Source organism: Mesoplodon densirostris, chromosome 6, assembly GCF_025265405.1.
Source record: "Mesoplodon densirostris isolate mMesDen1 chromosome 6, mMesDen1 primary haplotype, whole genome shotgun sequence".
NCBI classification, from domain to species: Eukaryota; Metazoa; Chordata; class Mammalia; order Artiodactyla; family Ziphiidae; genus Mesoplodon; species Mesoplodon densirostris.
This window is the reverse complement of record NC_082666.1, coordinates 107399892-107426572: the sequence shown is the minus strand read 5'-3', so window position 1 is coordinate 107426572 and position 26681 is coordinate 107399892. Positions and strand designations below refer to the sequence as shown.

The following is a 26681-nucleotide window of genomic DNA, read 5'->3' as shown; positions in this document are numbered from 1 at the left end:
GTTAAATTTCCATATTTAAGCTTTCTTCTTCTTCTATCTTGCATTCATTATTCAAAACTTTATCCTCATTTTGTTGCTTATACTTAGAGTTATCCCTATTGCAAATTTCCTAGACTTTTCTTTCCCACCTCTAACCTACCTACTCCTAATTTTCTTCTTTCTCATTTTCTTTCTATAAATCTGTTTTGCAAAGGTTTTGTCAGAAAGCAAAGTAGATTTTGGAATCCTAGAGGTCTATTTCAAACTTATTATAATTATTATATTACTATTATTTTTACTATAGTTTTTTGGGCTCATGCTATCTGCCAGACACTTTAAAAATATTCTAAATATATTAGTTCCTATAATCTCCATAAGAAAAAAATTATCATCAAAGCAGCGTTCTCATTTTATAATCAATCACTCTCATAAATATAGTTTCTCTGGATCTGTATTCATCAGTTTAGTAACTAAATAGTTCGTGTGTTCATTTTGTACCGTGTAATGTATAAGTTACTGTTGTTAAACAGTTATTAGCCTCATAATCTTTTTCTTAATGAGGATAGCAAATAAGCAAAGAAAAAAACTATAATAGCAGGTAACAAATGCAGTGGTGCAGATATCCTTGTCTTCTCATAAGATAAAGATAGGGATGTCAGGGGAATGTTTTAGAGAAGGTAATATACTTTTCTTCTTTAAAGAGGAATTAATCAGATACACAAGATTGGTGTGGACATGACCATGGAGAGAGTATCCCAGGTGAATGGAAAAGAATGTAAAAGATCTCAGAGACATAAAACCTATGATATTTTCAGGTAATTTAAAGAAAGTCAATGAAAGGAAAATCAGAAAGAACAGAAAGTACCAGATCTTGAGAGCTGACTAAAGCAGAGTTTCTTTTTAAACCCCCCAGTTTTTTTTTTTTTTTTTTTTTTTTGCTGTACGCAGGCCTCTCACTGCTGTGGCCTCTCCCGTTGCGGAGCACAGGCTCCGGACACACAGGCTCCGCGGCCATGGCTCACGGGCCCAGCCGCTCCGCTGCATGTGGGATCTTCCGGGATCGGGGCACGAACCCGTGTCCCCTGCATCGGCAGGCGGACTCCCAACCACTGCGCCACCAGGGAAGCCCCCCCCAGTTTTATTGAGGTATAATTGACCAAAAACACTGTGTAAATTTAAAGTGTACAATGTGATTATCTGATATACACATATATTGTGAAGTGGTTACCACAATAAAGTTAGGTAATGTGTTTCAGAAGTTGTGTAGCCTTAGTTCAAATCCAAGTTCTGCCCACTGTTACCTTTTTGTGCCTCAGGTTTATATCTGTATAATTGAGATAATAATAATATTTTCCTTATAAAGTTATTTAGGGGTTAAATCCGTTAATAGCGGCAAAGGTTTTACAGTAGCCTCTATCATGTAACAAATGCTATATGAATGTTGGCTGCTATTATGCTCTGCTAAAGAGACTGAAGGGACAGGTATATATTTAGATTTTTTTTAACAGGATCCCTGCAGAATAACTGAGATGAATGGATAGTGGGATGCATAACTGCCCTCACTGAGACCAGTATGTAGGTTAGAAATGTTACATGAACCAACTAAGATGGTACCTGTGCCTATGGAGCAGAGGGCTTGGCTGTAGTTTGGCCCTGACTCAGGACCTTTATTATATGGAGAAGGAAAATCTGTTCTAAAAAACTGGCTCTACTGTGGTTCTGCTTACAGAAATAGGAAAAAAAAGTAGGAAGAGGTTTTTCATTTGAACACTTTGTCTTTAGTTGCCTATCATGCATAGTAACGGAGGTATCTGGTAAGTGGTTGAAAATGTATGTCTGGAGCTTACATTTAGATTTGTAAAAGAGTCATCATGAGAAAAATTGGTCAATTTTTGAAGTATAGTTAGAAAAATTATGAATCATAAGTACATAGCTCAATGAATTTTCACAAACTAAAACACCCATATCATCACTATATTTTAATCTGAAGGTAACTCACTTGAGCACATGAAACATATATTCTAGTCTGAGAGTGGCATTTTAGTATAAGAAACAGACCATAAACTAAATGAACTTCAAAATAATTGGAGTTACTGTGTTTATAAAACATTAGCAACGATATACGGAGTTTAGAGAAACCCTTATTAAAATGCCATTTTCTTTCTCTTATACTTCCTTTCACCCCAAAAATTTCTCAGCTATCTATTCCAAACTCTTCAGTAGAACCCCAACCCTCTCTACAGTTCTTTTTTTTTTTTTTTTTTTGCAGTACATGGGCCTCTCCCTCTAGTGGCCTCTCCCGTTGCGGAGCACAGGCTCTGGACGTGCAGGCTCAGCGGCCATGGCTCACGGGCCCAGCCGCTCCGCGGCATGTGGTATCTTCCCGGACGGGGGCACGAACCCGTGTCCCCTGCATCGGCAGGTGGACGCTGAACCACTGCGCCACCAGGGAAGCCCAACAATATTTCTTTTATATGTACATTTAAAAAGCTTTGAGAAGGAAGCTCTGGAAAACATCAGAAGTAGACATTGCAGCAGGAAAAACAAGCAAGGGACATCTGGAGAGGAGTCATAGAAACCAAAGGAGGAAGAAATTCCAGAGAAGTGGAGGGTGGCAATCAGTATAGTAGGTTTCAGAAGTAATGTAGGATGGTTTCCAAAAATTTTCAATTGGCTTTGACAAATTGGAAGTTTTTGGTGATTTTAGTAATTGCTTCTAGTGGAGTGACTAGAGAAGCTAAATTCCAGTGGGTTGGGAAGTGCATGGGGATTAAAAAGTAGAGGTAGAGGGGCTTCCCTGGTGGCGCAGTGGTTGAGAATCTGCCTGTCAATGCAGGGGACACAGGTTCGAGCCCTGGTCTGGGAAGATCCCACGTGCTGCGGAGCAACTGGGCCCGTGAGCCACAACTACTGAGCCTGCACATCTGGAGCCTGTGCTCCACAGCAAGAGAGGCCGCGATAGTGAGAGCCCCGCGCACCGCAATGAAGAATGGCCCCTGATTGCCACAACTAGAGAAAGCCCTCGCACAGAAACGAAGATCCAACACAGCTAAAAATAAATAAATAAATAAATTTATTTTAAAAAAAGAAACAAAAAACGTAGAGGTAGAGAATTTAGATGACATTTCAAAAGAACTGAAGTATGAGGGACATGAAAGGAATATAAGATTTCTGGCAGGGTGAGGGAGATGCAGAATAGATGGAGAGTTGCTTTTGAAGATTTGAGTGGCTTAAATGAATATTTTCTTAAATTCTGAAGAGGAAAGAACCAGTAGAAAGGAAGAAGATATGATATATAAATCAGATGAATTACGATGAAATGAAAGCATATGGAGTCCAGAACACAGATGGAAGGATTGTCACAGTCATGAGGAAGAATACTTCCTTTAGTGGGACAGGTAAGAGAAGTGGATATGACTGTAGATACATTACAGAGGGATCAGGGAGGTGAGCTATGCTTTGCTGAAAAGGCAGTGTTTCTTGCTGAAACACTTGAAATCAGGTATGTTGCTTCCATGAGAAGTGATTCAAGTCCACTTTCTGACCCTTTCCTAATCCCTCACATAACACGTCTGGAGGGAGAAGGATAGTTTATGAATTGGTTAGAATGAATGTCTTGTTTACTTTTGGAATTGGATGTGTTAAATTTTAGTTTATCATAGTGGTTCTTTCTCTTTTACTCAAATGGCTGGAACATTAAGCAAACCAATGACCTACTCTGTTAGATAGTCCTTTTTTTTCTTCTTCTGACTCTTCTTGCCACTCAAATAGGAGACAGAAAGTAAGGAGGATTGAGTTTGGATGCATGCCATGTCATCTACATTCCTGCTTACCTGTTTTCCCCTGGTACCTTCCTCTGCCTAATTCCTGTTGGTAGGACCTGGTGAAATTCTCCCTTCTTCAAAGAGATTGCTAACCCCACATCTGAATCATGACCAGTGTTATATTTATGTGTCTCATAATAGCCCATTTTTTATGTCAAACAACTGTTGATATTTATAATTGCATGTTTTTGGTATTGTTTAAATGTTGCTTTCCCATAAGACTGTAAGCTTTGGAAAGGTAGGTACAAAGTATATTATAACTTTACGTTCCCATTGTTCCTTTTACAATGATCTGTTTAGAGCACCTCCCGGCCAAGGAACCATATGTCTGTGGTCCACAGCAGGATTAAGGTAATCTTGATTCTATGAACAAGCACTGAAGTGTCACTATAGCTTGTATACTAGTTGGAGGTAAAGGCAATTGATTATTAATGATATGGCTGACATAATGGAAAACATACTCATTAAATTTTAAGAGGACACTGGCAATGTATTATTGGGAATTTTAAATGGTCCAGTGTCATTTGTTTCTTTTTTGTATTCTCACTTGACTTACTGTTTCTTAGTTAAAAAGAATGCAAACATCTGATTACAGACAGCCTAACCAGCTAAACACCAGACCAAACAGGAAAAGAAATGAGAAACAGATTAAAATTAATTTTTGATGTCCAACACATCATTAGTCAGTAGGCACATAAGCAAGTGATAATTTTCTTAGTTAATTCAGGAGTGCTAGACCAAAGAAGTTAAGAAAAAGCCCTTTAACTTTTGTGTGTTTCTATTTTTAAAACTTTCAGAGCAGTGCAAGTAAACCTCAAAAGTGACAGGTAACTTGGTTCAGAGGCATAAGCCCTGCTGGAATTAAGCCTAAAGTTACTGTTAATCTTAAAATAAAATTGTATTATATGTGTGTTTAAAGTGCTTCCCCTTTATGAATACGGAATAACTCAGAAGGCAAGGCAAGGCAAGGCTTATTTAAATAAAGCATAAAAATAATTCTAAGCATACAATGATTGTTTCTGACCTCTGAGTTTCTATAGGATGATAGCAGCTTCTTAAATCCTAATCTTTCCACACATGCTCTAGAACCCATAGAGATCAACAAGGAAAGAAAATAAAACCATGAGAAACTTATGCCAAAAGCATAGAAGTCAGAGAATACTACAACTTGGATTTATGTCTAATAGGAAGACATCTGAAACCAGCAAAACTCGTTTTGCAGCCCAGGCTGAAGGGGAGATTCAGATGAGACTGCTGAAAATCACGAGCATGCAGCAGGATAAAACCGGTGCCAGAACGCAGGTAAATTTCTCCTAGAAAAATGAGGTCTTACCCTGAGTGGAAAAATACCAAAAACAAGTAAGAGACGAGAAGAATCAGAAAACACTGGGTACTAAGAATCCAAAGGAAGGAACATAAAAGTGTGGGACTAGAGGTAACAGTCATAGAAAGGCACTGCTTCTGGGAGAAAGGGAGCAACTTGGAAGGGATGAGCATCCCCTGGACTTTTGAAAATGAAGAGAAAGAAAAAAGTATATGGAGGAGATTAGAGGTCCTACAGAAACAAAATAATGCATAATCAGAATATATAACCCTCTTTTCATTGTGTCATTCATTAAAGAAACTGTACTTCACTATAGCAATTCTATTCTAACTCTAGAAAATAATTAGGAAGAAAAAGAGAGAGTTATACATGATTACAGGGTTTTGACATTTTGACCTGCCAGTAGCAAAGAGCATAAATAATACTGAGATCTTGGTTTCTAAAAATCATTCCTTGCTGAAAGGAACAAGGATTCCTTGGAGATAAGGCCTGCTGCAGGAAAGGTCAGAGAAAGTACAAGGTAAACCAGAAAGCCAGGAAGTGCTCAAACACAGATGAGACCATATGCAAAAGTTTCAGTAGTTGACTTGAAGTTGGGCCCAGTGAATACATTTGGTACTGTGTGAGCATTACAGACAATAATGATGGTAGTACATTAAACAATAATAAATATCTATGAATAAGAGTAAAGAAAATTTCATAATTATTTTGGAAAGAGAGGAGACGGATAGAAAAGATAGGAAATGATCTCTTAAATATAGGATTTAAGATCATACCAAATGATCTCAGCAAGTAAATGTAAAAAGAATTTCAGAATTAGAAACTCACTGTTTTGTAACTCCTGATGTCATAATATTTTCAGTTAAGGGTCAATGGCTGAAACCATATGGTAAAGAAATGTGGAGAACAGGGTCTTTACAACCCCTTAAATTACGAATTAATTACAAATGGAAAATATGTCTTTACAACAGAGAAATCAGTGGCCCTCTCATAAATCACTAATGTTATGACCTGGCATTAATGAAATGCAGAGAAAGTTACACAATATTACCTACGTGGTGTCCTTGCCAGAAATATTTTATCTGAATTTAAACATGGGAACACACTCTGATGAATCCTGAAAGTATAACATACTGAAGAACAACTGGCCTTGACTCTGCAAATGATTCAATGTAATTAGAAGTACAGGACAGTAGATCAACTCTTCCAGATCATGGAAGATTTCCAGATCATAGCAAAATACGATGGTTGATGGTTGAATTAGATTGAATCATGGGGAAAGCCAGCAGTAAAAAGTACATTTTGGGGAAAATAAGAAAAGTTTTAGTGTTGTATGGGAGGACAAATAATTTTCCCTTTACCCTTCTAGATTCTTGGCTAAGATGCTATAAGGGTAGCAAAACTTTCCTTCTATCCTTCTAAGTTCTTTGGCTGGTCTAATAATCAAATAGACATAAAACAGATTAACAGGAGAAAGACAAATCTAATTTCGTATGTAAGAGAGTCCCATAAAATATGAGACCCACAAGGCAGCCAGGTAATTGAAGCTTATATAACATCCGGAGCTGAGGAAAGGGGTAGCGGTCTGGGGATACAAAAGGAAGGAAGGCATTCACAGGAATGCAGAGGAGATGTTTAGAAAACAATGGTTATCCTATTATGCAGGTAAGTTTCTTAGGTAAAAAAGTTATCTCTGGTAATAGCTCTCTTCCTGTATAGGCTCCCTTTCCCATGTAAATTTAGGAACTTGAGGTTGAGGTAAAGAGCTTTTCCTGAATCTGTTGGGTTTTGATTGTTTATAGCTCAAAATAATCCTCCTGCCAAAGTAGCATATTTTGGGGTGGCAAATGTTGCTCCCCTTAAGTTCCACCTTTGAAACTTCAAATAAGTTTCACAACCCAGACGCTAAGTTGATAGATTGCTGCCTATCTCGTTGACCCAGTCTCAGTCTTGAGAATAGGTCAGTTGAGTTAACAGTTTTGTTTCATTTCAGGAGGTGGATGATGCAGGTGGGCTCCCAAAGTTAGACTTGTATTGCCTAAACAAGGAAACAGATATTTAATCAGAGGATTTCCATGGAATAGAGAGTTTCTATGGAAGAAAAAGAAAAACGAAGTTTAAAGGTTGGAGCAAATTATGAACCCAGTGTCTGAGTCCTGAGAGCTGCCAGTCAAGAAGAACTCTGGATATCAGGCTTGAAACATGTTCAGGTGGAGAGAGGGCAGACAGTGGGAATCTGATGGATTTTCCTGGTTTGCAGTTTGAATGTCTCTGATGAGGGCACTGGGTGTACCAGTCTGAGTGGCCCATGCAGTAACAGGCACAAAGGAGATTGTCTAAACCAGCTATTGTGGTGATTTCTCTGAAGTTTATATCAAGTCATTCACATTCTGTTTGCAGGGGTGCAGGAGAAAGCTTTCATTCTCCCATCTAAGGATGGGAGAAAATCAGAAATATTAGCTTGGAGAGTTGTAGCCAGGTATTTGAGGGAACTGAAGGTATTAAAGATGCAGTCCACTTTACAGGCAAATACTAAATCCTCAAAGACAAGAAACAGCCCTAGAATCTAATATCCACAAGGGTGTGTTGCTGACACATACTTTTTCTCTCTAAAAAATTTCTACACCCTCATTTTTACAAAGAAACCAAAATAAGACTAATTTGTTTGCAAAGTAAGTCTAATTTCAATAAAACTTGTCCTGATTTTGTACAGAAGTGCAGCAAGAATAGTGATTGACCACATAAGCTCTTTTAAACATGCTTTGCCGGAATTTTTCATAAGGAATCTCAGATTGAACTTTTGAACTTTCTTTTTCTGGCTGTGCCCTGCAGCTTGTGGGATCTTAGTATGCCAACTGGGGATCGAACCTGCACCCTCAGCAGTGAAAGCACGGAGTCTTAACTACTGGACCGCCAGGGAATTCCCCAGATTGAACTTGTAAAAGCCTCTCGAGGGTAGGAAGCCAAACCAAAGACTTGCTATCTGACTTCACTTGCAATACCTATAGATATAGGTGAATTCTTCTCTTCTCGAGGTTCCCCAATTATCCTGAGATTACTGCACCTGTCAAGAAGTTCATTACTCACCTGATTAGGCTGTTGGGAACCCTGTAAGCAAGGTTCCAGGCTGCCTTTTCAAGGGTTTTTATTGGCTCCATAAAGTCACCCTTAATTTCTTAAAGTTGTCTGGTCATATTTGATTCTATGTACATTATTCTTAAATATGACATTCCAGTCAAAACCTTGGTTAATATAATCAGTTTCCAATTGTGTCCTGTTACAAGAAAAGCAGATATCTATTGCACTTATGCAGATAACTAACTGTATTGCCATGAGATGAATACTCAAGAGTTTCCAAAATCTGGAGGGTCAGGTAGGGAGAAAAAGAATATTTCATCTTTGTTTACAAAGGTGTATCTTACCCAATTGCTGCTAGCTTAAGAGAAAAAGTTTTCTTTTTTTTTTAACATCTTTATTGGAGTATAATTGCTTTACAATGTTGTGTTAGTTTCTGCTTTTTAACAAAGTGAATCAGTTATACATATACCTATGTTCCCATATCTCTTCCCTCTTGCATCTCCCTCACTCCCACCCTCCCTAGCCCACCCCTCTAGGTGGTCACAAAGCACTGAGCTGATCTCCCTGTGCTATGCGGCTGCTTCCCACTAGCTATCTATTTTACGTTTGGTAGTGTATATGTGTCCATGCCAATCTGTCATTTTGTCACAGCTTACCCTTCTCCCTCCCCGTGTCCTCAAGCCCATTCTCTACTAGGTGTCTTTATTCCTGTCTTACCCTTAGGTTCTTCATGACTTTTTTCCCTTAGATTCCATATATATGTGTTAGCATACAGTATCTGTTTTTCTCTTTCTGACTTACTTCACTCTGTATGACAGACTCTAAGTCCATCCACTTCACTACAAATAACTCAATGTCGTTTCTTTATGGCTGAGTAATATTCCATTGAATTGCACTTTATTTTTGACTTGGCCCTCAAATTAGTCACACAATTACACAGTGTTTAACAGTTAATCCTTCTTGGATTTATCTACATGTATATCACTTTCTTTGCTCAGTATTGTTCTTTAATCCCACTTCTTCACGGTGAGTTTAATTCCCTTCAGTAAGAAGCCTATTCCTTGGAAGTTTTACTATCGAGGGTCTATAGGTAGAAATTTCTGTCTTTGAAAATGTCATCTCTTTCATTTTTTAATATAGTTAGTTAAATGTTATATTCTAGGTTAAGAGTGATTTTTCCGTTAGTACTTTAAGGATAGTGCTTTCAGTTATCTTCTGGCATCTATTGTTACTGATGAGAAGATTGCTACTAGTCTAATTGCTCTTTTTATTTGATATTCTTTCTTTCTTCCAAATTGTTTTTTAGACTTTCCTCTTTGCCATTATGTGATGTGGTTTACCAGCTGTTTTTTAGCCTTGGTTCCCCAGAAAGCAGAGCCTCAGGCCAAGAGTGTATGTGCTATTATTTAATTAGAGAGTACAATGCAAGTGAACCGGATTGCAGGGCAAAAGCAGTGAAGCAGGGAAGGCTGGCGATTCAATATGAGAATGCATGATCAAGCTGGGATTTGACCTCTGGAAGTTCTGTAAACTGGATCTCAAAATTATGGGGAGGGAATGTGAAGAAAGGAGAAAGAATTCATCCATGGGTTTAGCCTGTGGGGGAACTGAAAGGGTTGCTTTAGGAATATTCTCACCTGCTGGAGTAAGGAGAGAGGTGGAGGATAGATTTGTTGCAATCATGAACACAGTGAGACACTGTCAGATTGTATATATAAGTAGTCTGCCAGTGTTGCACATTCTTCTAATGTAGAACAAAGGAAGGATCAGGCTGAGGTGAGGTACGCGATACAGGATATAGTCATATATTTGTTTTCATTTCTTTTAATGGTGACTCCATGCACTTCTTTTATCTGATGATTTATTTCTAACTTAATCTCTGAGAAGTACTATTTCTTCAAATACTTGTTAAATTCACTCTAATCTCACCTTCTAAAAATATTATTAGATGAATGTGGGTCTTCCATTTTATCCTTTATTCCTTTATTATCATTCACATTTTTATTTAATCTCATCGTTTTTTCTGGCTTATTTTCAACTTTTAAAATTCAAATTCAGTTTTATCAAATATGTTATTTAAACTTTCTATGGAGTTTTGAACTCCAATGAACATACTTTTTCTGCCTTTTTCTGCATCAATTGAGATGATCATCTGGTTTTTCTGTCCTCCATTCTGTTAATGTGGTGTATCACAATGATTGATTTTCGTATGTTGAACCATCCTTGCATTTTACAAATAAATCCCACTTGGCCATGATGTATAATCCTTTTAATATGGCGTTCAGTTCATTTTTCTAGTTGGATTATAGCTTATCTTTGAAGGTTCCAACTTATCCTTGATCTCCTAACTTCAAATCATCTCTCATTCCTGACTGCCAGCCCTACTGACTTCAGGACTTGCACCAAGAGGCAGGGCAGTGGATTTACATAGACTGCTTAACCAAGCCCCACTATCATGTAAGGTTTAATCTCTATAATACAGTCCTTCTAGTGGTTCTACTTCTCCAATCAAACCTTAATATAGAGTTTATCGAATGTCATTTGATATTGTGATCAAGGAAAAATGGAGAAAGCCAAGGTATAAAGTATAGGAACAGAAAGAAAAATAACACAAAGGGAAATATATTAAATTTAGGATGATGCACTGAACATAAATATGCTGTAAAAATCTAAACACTGGATGCAATTGATTATTTCCTAGTAAAATACATATCACCAGAATTGATTCAAGAAGTGTGTGAAAAACAAAAGAGAACCCTTAGAAGACCTTCATTGCTACTTTTGGTGAATTTGTCCACATTTCCATCTGGTTTGGTTTGGAGATCCCACCTCCATATTCTCGTGCTGGGCATGTGACCAAGACCTGGCCAGTTAGAATTCCCTTCAGGTTTTAACAGAAATCCCAAGCTGAGTCAGTCTTTTGTATAAAGGCTTTCTCGTTGCCTGGGTTCAGTAAATTGGTAATATATAAAAATAGAGTTGCTTTTGTTCATTTTTCTTGCCACCCCTTGGAGAAAGCTTTCCCCAAAATAATACAAAACAAAACAAAACAAAACAAACTGCAGAAGGAAGAATATCCAAGTCAGAGAAACATTTTCTATTTATATCCTTTGGGCCCCCACACTTACCTGTGTCTGAAAGTATCAGCACTTTCAAACTTTGGTGTATTGTGAGTCAATAAATTCCTTTCTAGCCTTTAAACTAATTTGTAAGTGTTCTCTAAAATTACAATTTATAATTAATACAATGACCATGGCAGCAATTGCATAAGATTTCAAGAAGCTAATTTTCTTGCAAAAATGAAGTTATGGGTATATACTCTTTCAAGTTCAAATACTCTGAAACTCTTTCCCTGTTGCTGAATTTTAAAATTCCTTTATATTGGATTTCAAAATACAAAAGAAAAGAGGCTCTGGTTCAAGATGTTTGTGAATGTAAGCATACGTAGCCATTACCTTTGCCTCTCAAGAAACTATCATAATGTGAAATCTGAAAGAAAGGGAAGCCCTCTACTATAATATGCAAGGAGAGGGCCTCAGCTTCTGAGGTATATATGTGCCCAGTAGAACTCCTGAGTAAATCAGGATGGCAAGAGGGAGAAGTAGACTGAAAGTCTATGTGGGGCAGAGTTACTTCACCTACACCTTTTTCTCCCAAGCAAAAAGCCTGACAGAAAAGCATTTAAACACCCTCTTACCAATTCTTTCTTTTAAAAAGGAGCCTTTAAAAAAGATATGTAAAGACTGTTTCCAAGTGATCTATAATGGCCAGTATGTTTGTTACAGTTCCTGCCAAAGACTTATTCTTTCAACATTTGTAGGTTTTTAGAATAGTGGCAGGTCTCCATCTGTGCATGGTAAAACTAAGCCTTTCAGGTTCTGTCCTAGTCCATGAATTATTCCTATTTCTCCCAGGATTTATTTTTTCTATTTTTAATATTTATCTTATTCTCTCTTACGTCATGCCTATCTCAAATATCTCAACAAATATTTATGGAACATCGACTTTGGGCAAGGCAGTGTTTTGGATGCTATGACTATTGTAGTGAAAATTACAAAACCCTTGCTTTCCTAGTAGTTTACATTCTTCTTAACATCTAGAGATATTTTGTTTTCTCTTCATATTTACGAATGAAGACCGTGAGCTCTGTGTTTATGATTATCTTTACACTTCTCATTTTTCTGTCTTGATTATCTTTGCTATCTTCTTTATGTCTGTCTACTTTATAATTGCTCCTGTTCCAAAGGATTCCATCCATCTCCCTCCACTACTACCATGGAACATACTTTCACAGGCAATACTCATACTTCTTTGACTTCAGTCTGGCATCTTTATCCTAATTTTAGAAGCATACTTGATATTCCGTGATAGCGAGATGAACATTGCCACTAAAATATCACTCTGACATCTCAAATCTCAGAGATTCCAGCTGAATTGTCATCTATTCCTCTTCTATGACAAACAAGTTATATTGCATTTCTTATATCAGTGGAACTTCTCACCATCTACTCAGTCACCTAAACCAGAAACTTAAGGTCATCTTTAAATTATCCAAGCAGCCACCAAATTTTATTGTGCTTCTTTAATACTACTTGAATCTATATGCATCCATATCTCAACTGTCTCACCATTATATCAGGACTTTATAATTTTTTCTTCCAGTTAATGCCATAACTCCGTAAGTGGGACAATCTAAATTTTGACAATCTGTTCATATCCCTGCTAGTATGACCATTTTAAAAATTGAAAAATTTTATTCCTATTAGAAAAATCGTGTTGACTGTGCATTTCTTAGAAGATCTAGTTCAACTCTTCAGCCTGATACACAATACCACTTGTTGCCTCTTTGGCCTCATCTCTTCACTTCTTGCTAATGTACTTACATCTCTTCCTCTTCTACCCCAGAGCATGATGATTCATACTTACTGTTTACTGAGCCCTAAATTTTCAATGCATCTTTACTGTTGCATGCAGTGTTTATTTTGCTTAGAATAAAATTAATGACTTCATTTCATTGGCTAATTGCTACTAGTCCTATAAGATACAGCTCAGATATAACCCAACTTTAAGGAGGTTTGAATTATTAGTGTAGATTTCTCCTCCTAGATCATTCCATTTTATCCTGTATCTGAATCTGTGTCAGGGCATCCCTGACATAGAGTGTTACTGTATGTTTATTCATCTGCCTTCTTTAAAATGTAATACATTTCTTCATGATAAGTGCTGTACTGCGTAACTATAACCCTAGCACCTAGCATCGGGCATGGCACATTCTTGGTCAGCGTTGAATGCCTGAAATAGTGATTTAGGAAAGGGTTGGCAGATATTATAACTTAATAGGCAAGAAACCCTATACAAATATGTTAAGTAAGTGAGAGAGATCTAGATTGAAATACATCAAATCCAGGATGGTAGGTAACAGTATTAAAATAGGTTTTCTTTGGAGAATAAAGGGTGAAAAATAAGTCTGGGATGCTCACAGTGGCCAAAAATTCTGAAGCAGTGTGTGTGTGTGTGTGTGTGTGTGTGTGTGTGTGTGTGTGTGTGTGTATGCCAGTAACTGTTCTAGTTTTTAGAAATGTAGTAGGAATTTAAAGAAAAAGATCTTTTGGAGCTTCTATTTTGGGATAGGAATGGGGAAGAAAACAAGCACAAGATAAATAAAAAATGTTTTAGATAGTCACAAGTGATACTAAAGAAAAAAAAATACACTTCCAGAATAGAAGATGACAAGGCCAGGGGTGGTAGATAACTGTGTTGTGACTAGTGATGTGAGAATGGAGAACCCAGAGCCCAGAGTTGGCTTATAATTAGTGTCTGTCCTCTACAAATGGTGGATGAGAGAAAAAGGATTTTCCCCAACATGCTTTTCCAAAACCCCACATTTTTGCAGTGATGTTAAAGATGCTGGCTTGATGATTAAGAATGGAGAGTTTTGAATATCACACAAAGAAGAGCCTCTTATTTCATAGTGAAAAAGCCTGAGTTAAGATGGTAAAGAATTTTCAAATCTTAAATGAAGTCACAGAAAAGAAATGCAGTTCAGATTTCCATTCGAAATTCTCATACCAGGAAACTTCTCATTGAAGGGAGTATACATTCACCTCTCAAATAATGAAAAGACATGAAATGTTTCGTTAATTGTAGTAAAGAAGATACTGAAGATCTCAAAGTATTGTATATGGATAACAAGTAATATTACTTAACAGAAACGTCACATTTCTTTGTGAACTTTCCAGTACATGCAGTGTTTTGATGTTCATGTTGTTCGATGCTCAGGCTTGTTTGCATTAACAAAAGAATCTTTATACTTAATTCTTCATGGAATATTGAGAGCACAACTTATTTTCATGGTTAGCCAAAAAAGATAGACTTTATATTGCTATCAAAAACTTATCCACAGGCTATAACTACTTTCAAAAAGAATTTGTTATTCAGACAAGGGTTTTTTTTGGAATTAGGCCAAAATAAACAAATGTTTTAAAAACTACCAAGAAAATACAGAGAACATTCTTAAGATGGAAATATTTATGCTCACAACCACAGTGATGCTGTGTATTTAAACTGATATACTGTAACGTAAAAAACGTATCAGGTTGAGCTCAGAAGATTCAGGTACAAATCTTCTCCATTTCTGATTTGTCAGGGCAGACAGAGAGGAATATGATTTGGAAGAGCAATATAATACTCAGCAATCGCTTTGAGAGAAAAATAAGTGGCTATATAGTTTCAAAGTCAGAGTGTTAAATTGGGTTTATGATATAAGCAGCATACACTGGTAGAATGAGATAGGGTGATGTGAAGTAAAGTTAGAGCGATACGATATTGGTGGTTGTTCAAACAGGAAGGATACTGTCTTCTAGCAGCTTCAGTAGCAGGAATTAGGAATTCCATTTTTGGGAAAAATGGTAGAATAGAATGTTACAGTGGGCCTAGAACCAAGACATTAAGCCATTTACTTGTCTAGGACTCATTATAATCATTTTCTAGGTACAGGATGGATCCTAGATGAGAAGTTGTATTAGTTGTCTGTTGCTGCATAAGAAATTAGTACAAATGTAATGGCTTAAAACAGCATCCCTTTATTAGCTCACAGTTCTACAGGTTGGGATACTGGCATGGAGTGACTAGGTTCTGTGTTCGAGGTCTTAAAGGTCTGAAATCAGCATTTTTAAACCCTTGTCAGATAATTCTAACATCTAATTCATCTCTGTTGGCATCATCTGTCACATCTTATTCAAGCTGTCATGGATGTGGTTCTTGGTATAAGTAGTGATAGTTTATTGTCTTTTGGACATTTTGGCTATTATGTTAGGATACTTTGGTCCCTATTTAAAGTGTTTTGTTTTTTTTAATTTTTAGCAGGCATTCACTCTTTATAGGTTTGGCACACATTTCCTGTACTTTTATGGATGGTGGTTCCATGATAACCTAATTTTCTGACCCTTTGTGGTACTCTTATGGTCTGTTTCTCTTGTGCAGGTGGGGTTACCTCTGGTCCCTTCTCATGCTGCTTATGGGGTCTAAAGTAGCTTCCCCAGGATACGGCACTTGGTGCTTCTGGTGAGGGAAGGGAATCTCTGGAACACGTGATGAAGAGTCCTTCCTGGGCCAGGCACTTGTGACAGGGTCTCCCTGGACTCTAAGGAGTGGAGGGTGCTTACCAGGTTGAGAGCTTTCTGTGGAGGGATCTCCGTTGCCGGTACCAGCAAGTTGCCTGATGTTTCTGGGGAGGGGAGAGGAGCCTCAGGCCCATCTGAGGAGAGCATTGTCCAGGTGGGAGCTTTTTGTGGTAGGAGCACTTTTGCTGAGACCCTTAGCCACTGATGTGTCTGGGTGGTGAAGGGGGATCTCAGGCCCAGTGGGGAAGGAAAGCACTTTCCCTGGTCACTTAGTGTCATCAGGGCTTCCAATTGTTCGTCCTTGCAGGTTCTGCAAGGCTCGCCTGGTGTTTGGGGGATTCCCATTTGATGTGATGGAGGAAGAGCCTCTTTGAGCCACTTCCTGTTACTAAGTTGGGAGTTAGGAAATGCTGGGCCTGGATCACATTTTTTTGTTGGTAGAGGGTCATAAGGTGCCCTGCCATGAGGCTGTTCATCCATTCTGAGGGTCCCTAGGCAATTCACCTTCTCTAGACCTTTCAGAGATCTCCTTTGGTTGTCTCATATTATTTCCAGGATATATAGTTGTGCGTATAAAGGGGGAGCAGGGAGAGGGAAGTATAAACCATCTTATCTGGATTAGAAGTCCTCTGTGTGCCTTTTAAGTGCTCACCTGATTAGGTCAGACTCACTCTGGATAAGCTCCCAATCAACTGTGCTATATAACATAATCTAATAATGGGAATGATAGTCCATCACATTCACAGGTCTCATACTCAAGGGGAGGGGCTCCTACAAAGATCATTGGGCATCATCTTAGAATTCTGTCGACCACAGAAGGTGCACGTGAATGTACTGAAGCATTAATTAAGCAATTATCATCCTTTGGAAGGTTTTAATCTGTTAGGATAGCATGAAAGCCAAGTACTGTTATAATTATTCTACTCACTTTAAGTGAAGTATATCTGATATCAAAAATACTTCCTAAAAATCAGACTATTCAAACAACTTTCAGAAGTTAATGTAAATTTCAGAGGTTTGAGCCAAGCCTTCATTTCTGGCCATGCAGATATCTTCTGTGTGAAAAATATACTACCTCAAAGATGTTTTCAAAAACTTCACCACCTCTCCCCATTTATATTTTGTAGTTATGTGCAAATACTGTGGCTGCCAGCAATTCACAGAGAAAAGAAAGGTCAGTGATGTTGCTGACTTTAACTTTTTAGAGAAGGTGTATACTTAACACTGCCTACATTTGTATAGGTTGCACATTGCACAAAATTTCTGATTATTGCTTTAGGTTATAATACAATGTACTCTCACCTATACCAGGATTGAAAAATTTAAGCAAAATTTTCTGGACTGGCCAATACAACCCCCCAAAAATAGTCTTCAGGCTGAAGTAGGAGAAAAATCCTTCACTATGTTTAGGTTGGAAGGAAGCATGACCTAAATTTTGATTTCAAATACTCGGGGTTTTGGGTGATGGTTTTACTGGGGACAGTTAGAATTGAACTATGTAGACATGTTTCTTGAAGCCAAGTTTTACCTTTAAGGCTTTCATATTGCAGCTTGTGAGGCTCCAAGCAGCAATTGGCTACTTTGGGTCATTCACATGAATTCACTCTTAATCATATGATTGAGTCATATATAAACCATAAAACCCTTTAAAAGAAATTAGAATCTGTTTTAAAAATTAATTATATGAACTAAACATATATAGAAAGAAATTGAAGCTTGAATATATTGAAGAAGCAAAAATTAAAGACATACCTATAACTGCCCTTTATCCTTAGTTGTTTACAATCACAGCAAATCAAAGTGTGACATGTTTAAGAGAAAGGTAATTAAGTTCTAAGGCTTTGTCATCTTATCACTTTTAAAAATACAAGATCTGAGTAAATGAAAGGAAAATAGAGAGGGTTGTTAAAGAGCTGAGTCATAGAGTGGAATAGAGAACAAGCGGAAGCGGAAGAGGCAAGAAAGCATACACAGGCTGGGTTTGAAGAGAGTTGGGAATGCTGGTTGTGGTAGATGGTCTCTGATTTGCTTACCGGATCTACTCGCCATCCTTCTTAACCCTGCTTCGTGATTCCAGGAGGCTGATCTTTATCAGCTTCATGGACCAGTCTCTCTGTGTCTTCAGGTTGGGTTTGGTTAATATGAACTACTGATAAGTGATTAGAAGTCAGGAGGAAAGAAGGCAAGGGTATTTATTTCCATGATCTGCCCCCTTCCAAACTTTAGGTTGGCAGTGGATGCCATTTTCTAAGGTTACATCTCTTGTTGGGTGGGCTTCTCCTATAACTCGAAGACATTCTGGGTTGCAGGAACTGCTATCTCTCTATGCCCCTTCAAACCTAGTGGTTATAATACTGGCTTCTCACAGCTGCTAGCCTCAGGGTACTTCATCATCTCTTGGTTTCCCTTCATTCTTTACACACTTTAGTCTCTTCATTAAATGCTATTCCATCACTCTTTTAAAGTGTGCCATCAGTTTTTAGCTAGAACTGACTGATACATTGGTAGTGGGGAATAGGCGAAACGTTAAGGTAGTGTTAGGGAGGTGGGATAAACTGCTGTGGAGAGAGATAGGAAGAGAAGGGTTTCAAAGCTTTTTATGGCATTCTAGGAATGTAACATGACTTCTTTATGTGAATGACTCTAATGTAGTCTTAAATGGCTTCTTAATTATTGATATTTGGTTGGGTTTCTGTTTCTTTGCATGCACAACCAGGATTGAACAGGGCTAAGAGATGTCTGGGGTTTACATGACGAGATAATACTACTAGGATCTATCTAGATTCATTATATCATATTAAGACATTTCTCCCATGGAATCAGGAACATCCCAACCCAGTGCACATGCTAAGTTTTTATTGAAATTCAGTGAACTGCTATGGTGTGAAATTAATTTTTATTGTCAGTCCCCTGCGTCGGCAGGCCGACTCTCAAGCCCTGCGCCACCAGGGAAGCCCTATAACACTTTATATAGCTGAGAATTCATCGATCAGGATTTTCACTCTCATTGGAATCCACTACTTGCCTACGACAAATCGGACACGTAGAGTTCTCAGACAGCCAGCGATCAATGCAGTGAATGTGATATTCATGGGAGCAAGGTAGTATGCGAAGCTTGCTGTTTTCTGTGTACTCTGTAAGGCAAATGCTACAGGCTTTTAGTGCATCATTTTCACCAAAAGATCTTACAGCCAAGCTGTCAATCTGTGCTTTGGTGAGTCCTGTAGTTTGGTATAGATCATCTTCATTTAAGAGGAAAAACTGTTGCAGATTATGGGAGGACCCAGAGTCACTTTCATCAGATATTATTAGGATAATTTGTCTACCCCCTTGGCTGGTCTCTGATGATAAGTCTGATGATAAGTTTGTTTCTTCACTGCCTTCAAACATCAGTGAGCTAATTCCTGAATTTTCATCACTTGAGCTGGAACCGGAAATAGGACTAGAACTGGAACTAGACATACAATTGGGGCGTGAATGACAAATCAGTGTGAAACTTGAATGGGTATCATAGCTAGCATTTGAATCAGAACCAAATATACCACTACTACTACCATTAGATGACTCTAGCCATTCCATGTTTTGACTTGGAGGTGAGACACTATGCTCTAAATTACTGTCAAGGATAATTTGTCTACCCCCTTGGCTGGTCTCTGATGATAAGTCTGATGATAAGTTTGTCTCTTCACTGCCTTCAAACATCAGTGAGCAAATTCCTGAATTTTCATCACTTGAGCTGGAACCGGAAATAGGACTAGAACTGGAACTAGACATACAATTGGGGCGTGAATGACAAATCAGTGTGAAACTTGAATGGGTATCATAGCTAGCATTTGAATCAGAACCAAATATACCACTACTACTACCATTAGGTGACTCTAACCATTCCATGTTTTGACTTGGAGGTGAGACACTATGCTCTAAATTACTGTCAAGGATAATTTGTCGATCCCATTGGTTGGTCTCTGATGATAAGTCTGATGATAAGTTTGTTTCTTCACTGCCTTCAAACATCAGTGAGCTAATTCCTGAATTTTCATCACTTGAGCTGGAACCGGAAATAGGACTAGAACTGGAACTAGACATACAATTGGGGCGTGGATGACAAATCAGTGTGAAACTTGAATGGGTATCATAGCTAGCATTTGAATCAGAACCAAATATACCACTACTACTACCATTAGATGACTCTAGCCATTCCATGTTTTGACTTGGAGGTGAGACACTATGCTCTAAATTACTGTCAAGGATAATTTGTCTACCCCCTTGGCTGGTCTCTGATGATAAGTCTGATGATAAGTTTGTCTCTTCACTGCCTTCAAACATCAGTGAGCTAATTCCTGAATTTTCATCACTTGAGCTGGAACCGGAAATAGGACTAGAACTGGAACTAGACATACAATTGGGGCGTGAATGGCAAATCATTGTGGAACTTGAATGGGTATCATAGCTAGCATTTGAATCACAACCAAATGTACCACTACTACTACCATTAGGTGACTCTAACCATTCCATGTTTTGACTTGGAGGTGAGACACTATGCTCTAAATTACTGTCACTGTCCATAAGGTTACTTGAGTTACTAAATTCTGCCATTGTCTGCCTTAACGTGCTCTGAATTGGAACAGATGTTGTATCATTTAATCTAGTATTTAAAGTTCTGCAAACGGGATTTCTAATGGTATTGACATAAGCTCTCACACCTGCCTGCTCAGAATGTGAATACATATGCCTCAGTCCTCGTTCACTTTCAGAAGTGACAGTGTTGTTTGGTGTCTCAGATGTTAACTGAGTTCTACTAGCTCTGCTGTCTCTCTGAGAATATGCTCCAGAATGAACTTGTCCTACTTCAAGATTGAAGGTTATGGTTGGATATATTTCCCACATTCCCCAAGATTCACCACTGCTGGTTGTATCTGGAGAATTTTCTCCATGAACGGCATTCCTTGTTCTAGAAGTTTCAATAAGACCGCTATTTTGCAACTCAAATCCAGTCATTTGCTGTCTCAATATTTCTTGGTGCTCAGTTCTAGAAAATCTCGCATTCTCACTTAGCAGAGGCTGCTCAAAATTCTGAGAGGGTATACTATGATTAAGTCTTTGTACAATTTCCCTAAGTGAACGTGGAGGCGACCAACTTTCAATTCTTCCTCTGGTTCTCCGATACTCTGGGCTCCTACTTCTTGCTCTTCTCTGACTTGTGGTAGGTGGGAATTCCATTAATGTTTCAGTTGTATCTTGTTCAGACATAGATGGTCTTGTAAATATTGATTCAGATTGTGGACTTTCCACTTGCCTTTGGCTGTCTTCCATATTTTCTCTTCTGGGAAGTCTTGCAGATGCTACATATTCATTCTCTGGATTTGGACTCCCATTATCAAGGTTAACATTTATTTCTAAACTGAATATGAACTGATCACTTTTAGGATTAATTAGGCTCTCTTCTCTCCAAGATTGGTTTTCTCTTTGTCCACTTGTCATATTTTCAGTTTGTCCAGAACAGTTAAGCCAGTCTATTAGAGAGTCACCACTAGACACGTCATCTGAAGAGTCTCCTCTGTCTGTTAACAAAAAAAATGGGGAGGGTGCATAAAAGAACCACCAAAATTAGAACCATCATAAAATAGCACTCTGAAACTTTGTTTCAAAAACAAACAAAAAATGAGAACTTAAATACTCAGATGTTTTCAACTGATTTCACATTTATAGAGTTAATATTTTATAAACTGCACTGTGTAGATTTATAAGTAAAGGTAGAAAAGTTTCGATTCCATCCAAAAAGAGTGAGCTAATCCTAGATAAACTTAGAGAATTTTTTAAAAAGGGAATCCGGAGGAAGTCTGTGTTTCAGTATTTCATCATATACACAGCCCTGTGTACCACTGTCGGAGGAATGTCAAGAGACTTTTTTTTCAGTCCACTGTCAAAACACTAATGCAATTAAACAAGGTAAACACCAGTTAAGGTACAATGCTAGTAGTTTAGTTCAATTTACATTATTGTCTAATTTTCATGAGTCTCCAACATGACTACTTGTAGGCTCTTCACTTATGTGCTTTTGATAATAGATAAGCTGTTTTAAAATATAAGGTTATTGCCCAAACATAAACAAGTTTTATAGGTTTAAAAGTGTTTGCATTTTGAATACTTCTTAATGTTACCAAGATTTTTAATTGACATTAAATTGAAGGTCAGATCAAATGAATAGACTGAACCTAGCATGGTACATATAAGACCATATTCAAGAGCCAAAGTATTATAGTATCCTCTTCATTAGACAGCAAAATCCTCTACTTCACACTGGGAGGCAAGGCACCAGACCTGAGGTTCGAGCAGGGTTTCTCAGCCTTAGCACTATTGACATTTTGGTGCTGGACAATTCTTTGTTTTGGGGAGCTATCCTGTGCATTGTGGGATCTTTGGCAGCATCCCTGGCCTCTGCCCACTAGATGCTAGTAACACCCATGCCTCCCCTGTGACAACCAAAAATATCTCTAGCCATTGTCAAATGTCCCCAGGTGTTGAAGAGAGCACAATTGTCCCCAGTGGAGAATATTTCTGTGTGCTTTTTTTACATGTCTATGTAGAAAAAATAATTCAGGAAGTAGGAGGGACTTTCAGTTGAGGTAGAAAACCAAGAAAAATACAAATAGGCTACTTTGCACTGTTTCCCAATTAAAACAACCCAAATGTGAATCAGGAAAACAAACAAACATACCTTGACATGCTCACCAAAAATCAAGTAAATGCCAGTTCTTTTTATGAGAAGTTACTTACCAAATTAATGTAAGTCACTTCTGTATAATTTACTATTTACTATTATGAAGTTACTATTTCCTATTATGAAGTTCCTTATTCATCCCATCCTATTCCCTCCAAAAGCAGAATATACCTGTATTTTCATCTGAGTCTTGTGGTGCGTTTCCTTTAATTAGCTGAAGTCTTCTCAGCAACTCTTCTTCCGTACTTGGAATGCCTAGAAGATTGTTGTCTCTCATAAGTTCGTAATCTTCTTCACTCAGATTATTTACGAACCTGGAGAAATCTTCTTCCCGAACCAATCGGTCCGTTTGACTTATGTGTTGGGCCGAAACTCCATCTCCTTCATCGTTGGAATCCGAGTTTTCCATCTTAATAAACAAGTGGAAAATTATCTGAAATTCACGACGTGGTGTTGAAATTCACCAATGGTCGTTTCGTTTTCTTCGCTTTCTACTTCCTGCCGGAGTGTCCGATTCCGACTCAGTCGGATGACCCTCCGCACAGATTCCTCCCTTCTCCCTTCCCGACTCAGTTCTGTGGCCCCTGGTGACGCAACAGTTGGGAGCCGCCTCTAGCCCAGAACTTGCTAGACGTTGCCTAGGCACCCATTATCTTCCCCGCTGTTACCGAGTAGGGACTGGATTCAGGTTAGGTTTCATTTCATTCAAAACCAGCCAATGTTACTGAGGGTTTATAGTGTACCAAGCACCGTGCTTCACCTCGTTTCACCCACATGAGCCTATTCTCAGGTTTTCAGGCTCTGATATGCTCTATTTATTCGTTACATTCCATATGACTGCCTTCTTCAAAATGCCATGCCAAAGTCAGCCTAGTTCAATGCAGCAATTCTCATTTTCAGGTGCCCAGGGACCTCCGCCTTTTCTCCTCATGAATTTCTCAAATCCTAGACTCTCACTAAGCCCACAATTGTTGATAATTTACCAGGGCCCTGGCTGAGTCTCTTTAGTGTGTCCTCTCCCTTTTAACTGTTAATGGCTTCATATTGCATTATATGGTCCTTCAGTCTTGTTTCAAACAAACAAGAAACACCAAAACTTTGGCAGGCTTTTCTGCTCAGCCAGGGAATTCCTTCTCCACAGAAGCATCAGTTTCATTTTTGTCCTCCTTTCTCATAAATATTATAAATAGTACTTAAGCAAAACTAGCCAGAACATCACAGGAACTTTTAGGACAGATACATAATAGTTACTTTGTCTGCCACAGTGAGTACTGACTTTGCTGATTTTGTCGCATGTATCACCTGAAAGGCTTGGTGAAAATAAAATAACGCTCATTTGCAATGCTATCTGGAGGAGACCTCTAATTCACTCTCAGTACACAACTTAGAAGTTTAAGGAGCTGTGTAAATTCACAGTTGTTGTTTTGTTCACGGTCCACAGCAGGCTTTCTTGTTTGTTCTCAAGGAGATGGAAGGATGGTAACTTTACTGGTGTGACAGTGAAGAATCTAAGTCTATGTCCTGCTTTTGACATTTGTTCCATGCCTCGTTTAACTTAAGCTAGAAAAATCAATCTTTCCCCTCTGAATCAAATCTCAGCAAGTCTTTGGATGAGAACAGAATCCCCTAGACTACCCTGCCTCCTTTATGGACTTCTGAGTGTATTTGTTATCTTTTACTGAAGTTATTATTTTCACAGGGGAAATCTGTTGTAAACTTGTTTGTTGTGCCTCAATGAAAACTAGCAGTATTATGAAAATTCAGCGTGATTTGTACTCTTGATACAGGAAACCCTAACAATCATTAGTGTTCTTGAGAGTGATTGATTCAGTTTAATTCAATTCAATCAATTCAAGTGTCAAGTATATTTAGCATTTGTTAAATGTCAGTCATATTATCGGATATTAAGATACAAAGATGAGTATATTTAAGAATCTGTTGTCATTAGAGTATAACAAACAATTGAGCTACACAGAGGTAAAATTACAGTTTTGAGAAGAAAGTGATTTGAGTGAGAGAGAAAATCGGTTTCACTGCATTTGGGTTTTAAAGGATGAATAGGAGTTTCCTAAGTGAATGAAAGAGGGAAATATTTTAAAAAGTGAGAACAACAACTACTGACACTCGTAAAACAACAAGGATAGTAGATTTTAATTACTAATTAACTAATTACATTAGTTAAATTGGCAGAGCAAGGCCAAAAAATGGAGATCTTTATGACATGTTTAGAAGTTGGACTTTATCATTAGTGCAATGGAAAGATGTTGAAGTCTTTAGACAGTTGATGGTCAAATTTTCAATTTAGAAATAATATTGATAGTAGTGTTGAGGATGAATATGAAGGGCAACAGTTCAGATGGGAGGGGCAGAAATAGATAGAGGACAGCTTAGGCTAGTGATGACAAGGATCTGAATCAGGGCAAAGGAATATGATTAAAATGAAGGACTTTAACAGATCTCTAGGCAGCAGAACTGATTAAACCTAGTAATATATGGGAAAGAGGGAAAAGTGGGGAGGGGGAATATATGAGGGAAAGGCAGGGGTCAGGATTACTTCTGTATTTCTGTCTTTGCTTAGTGGACAGTGGTACCAATAAGAAGTAACACCTGATTCTGAAGTTGTATGGTTTAGCTTAAGAGGGAGCATGATTGCTTATGATTAGAATAGTATGCAAGTTACCTGAAGATTCAGAAAGTCTTACAGTCTTTCCAAATTTAGGTACAGAAGCACATGAACTAATAGCCCCGGATGTTTGGTGTTCCCTGTAGTTGGCTCTCAGTGTCAGTGACTCTAGCTTCCTGAACTACTTGTTCCTGGTTATGTCCCAATTCTGGTGCAAGTAACAGGGTATAGGGATCATCATCCCAGAGACCTACTTATTGACCTTGATTATTTAAATAGAAGCCACCAATATAGCTGTGCTTTACACTTAGTTCTCTCATGTCTTGATTTTCCTTCTGAGTATTGCAGTGTAGGTTCAGTAGTTTTTCCTCTGGATGGCAATATTGCTGCTTTGGCCTTTGTTCTATCCCTTGTCTTGATATCAGAACTCTTCTGAAGACGTTTTTTCTTCACGTCTCATTTCAGAGATAGGAGGTGCATCAGGAAGTCCAGAGGTTGACTAGAGCATCACTCTAAGTTGAGTTGGAGGGGAAGAGTTTGAAGATGGAAAGTTGCTTACTTTCAATCAGAGTCAAGCACTTAAAAATTTGGCCAATCCATTGTTTATGATGTGGTGAAAAAATGGGGTGTGTGTGAGCAGATTTGGCTGTTCTTTTATCCTGGTTGTAATAATGGAGTTTTGTAATCAAGAGTTTTCTTTTACTGACTCTGTCCAAGGAAGCTTCTGAACAGATTCTATGACTCAAAGGGAGACTGAAAATAAGCAAGAGCTAGCATTCTCCCTGAATATGGGTAAAAGGAGTTCTGTGGCTTTAGAACTGTAAGAAATGATCAAGACATATATTCCAGATACCTATTGCAGTATAACAAGCCATTCCAAAACGCAGTGGTAGATACAATAGAAACCATGTTGTTATAGTCAGGACTTTGTGAGCTAAGAATAAAGATAAAGAATACTGGGGATGGCTCATCTCTGCTCCATCATGACTGGGCCTCAGCTGTGGTGGCTTGAATGATTGGAGATAGATTAGACAACTTGACTGGTGTCATATGTCTGGGGCCTTGGTTCTGGCTAAGTTTTCTTTGAGTCACATCTTTTGGTGCTGAAATGTCCAACCAAGATGGCATCTTCATTCACAAATCTGGGGCTTGAGTTGGGTTGCACAGGCTGAAAAATCTGGGGCTGGTTTTCTCTCTGTCTCTGTCTTTCTCCATGAAATTTCTCGGTGTAGTTTTGGAGTCTTAGCAACCTGGATATCTCAAAGTAGTTGAACTCTTACATAGTGAGTGGCTTCACCCAAAGTAAACATCTCAAGAGACTTGGCTGGAATCTGTAAGGCTTCCTATGACTTAACCTCACAAGTGCAAGAACACCTTTTCTCTTGCATTCTGTTGATTGAATAATCCACTGTATCAGCCCATATTCAGGAAGTGGGACACCACATTCTACCTTTCAATAGAGAGGTAACAAAGATTTTATGGTTATATTTAATGTACTATACCACATGAT

At 38.2% G+C, this 26681-nt stretch overlaps 1 protein-coding gene across 1 annotated transcript; it reads right to left on the bottom strand.

The window, feature by feature from the left end:
* Window positions 1-18809: 18809 nt before the first annotated feature.
* LOC132491667 (E3 ubiquitin-protein ligase RLIM-like) lies at window positions 18810-22957 on the bottom strand. The gene is made up of 3 exons (XM_060100501.1): window positions 22720-22957; window positions 20315-21388; window positions 18810-19393 (listed from the first exon to the last, which is right to left on the bottom strand). Exons 1-3 carry the CDS (start codon window positions 22955-22957, stop codon window positions 18810-18812), a joined length of 1896 nt encoding a protein of 631 aa, XP_059956484.1.
* Between the last annotated feature and the right edge of the window lie 3724 nt (window positions 22958-26681).

What these genes read in the sequence shown, in the direction of transcription:
- LOC132491667 (XM_060100501.1), bottom strand. Translation starts at nt 22,957, where the DNA reads ATGGAAAACTCGGATTCCAACGATGAAGGAGATGGAGTTTCGGCCCAA. An exon ending in AGACTCAGATGAAAATACAG is followed by an intron (nt 21,389 to 22,719) that starts GTATATTCTGCT and finishes TTTTGTTAACAG; the next exon opens with ACAGAGGAGACTCTTCAGAT. An exon ending in GTTAGAGTCACCTAATGGTA is followed by an intron (nt 19,394 to 20,314) that starts GTAGTAGTGGTA and finishes TGGAATGGCTAG; the next exon opens with AGTCATCTAATGGTAGTAGT.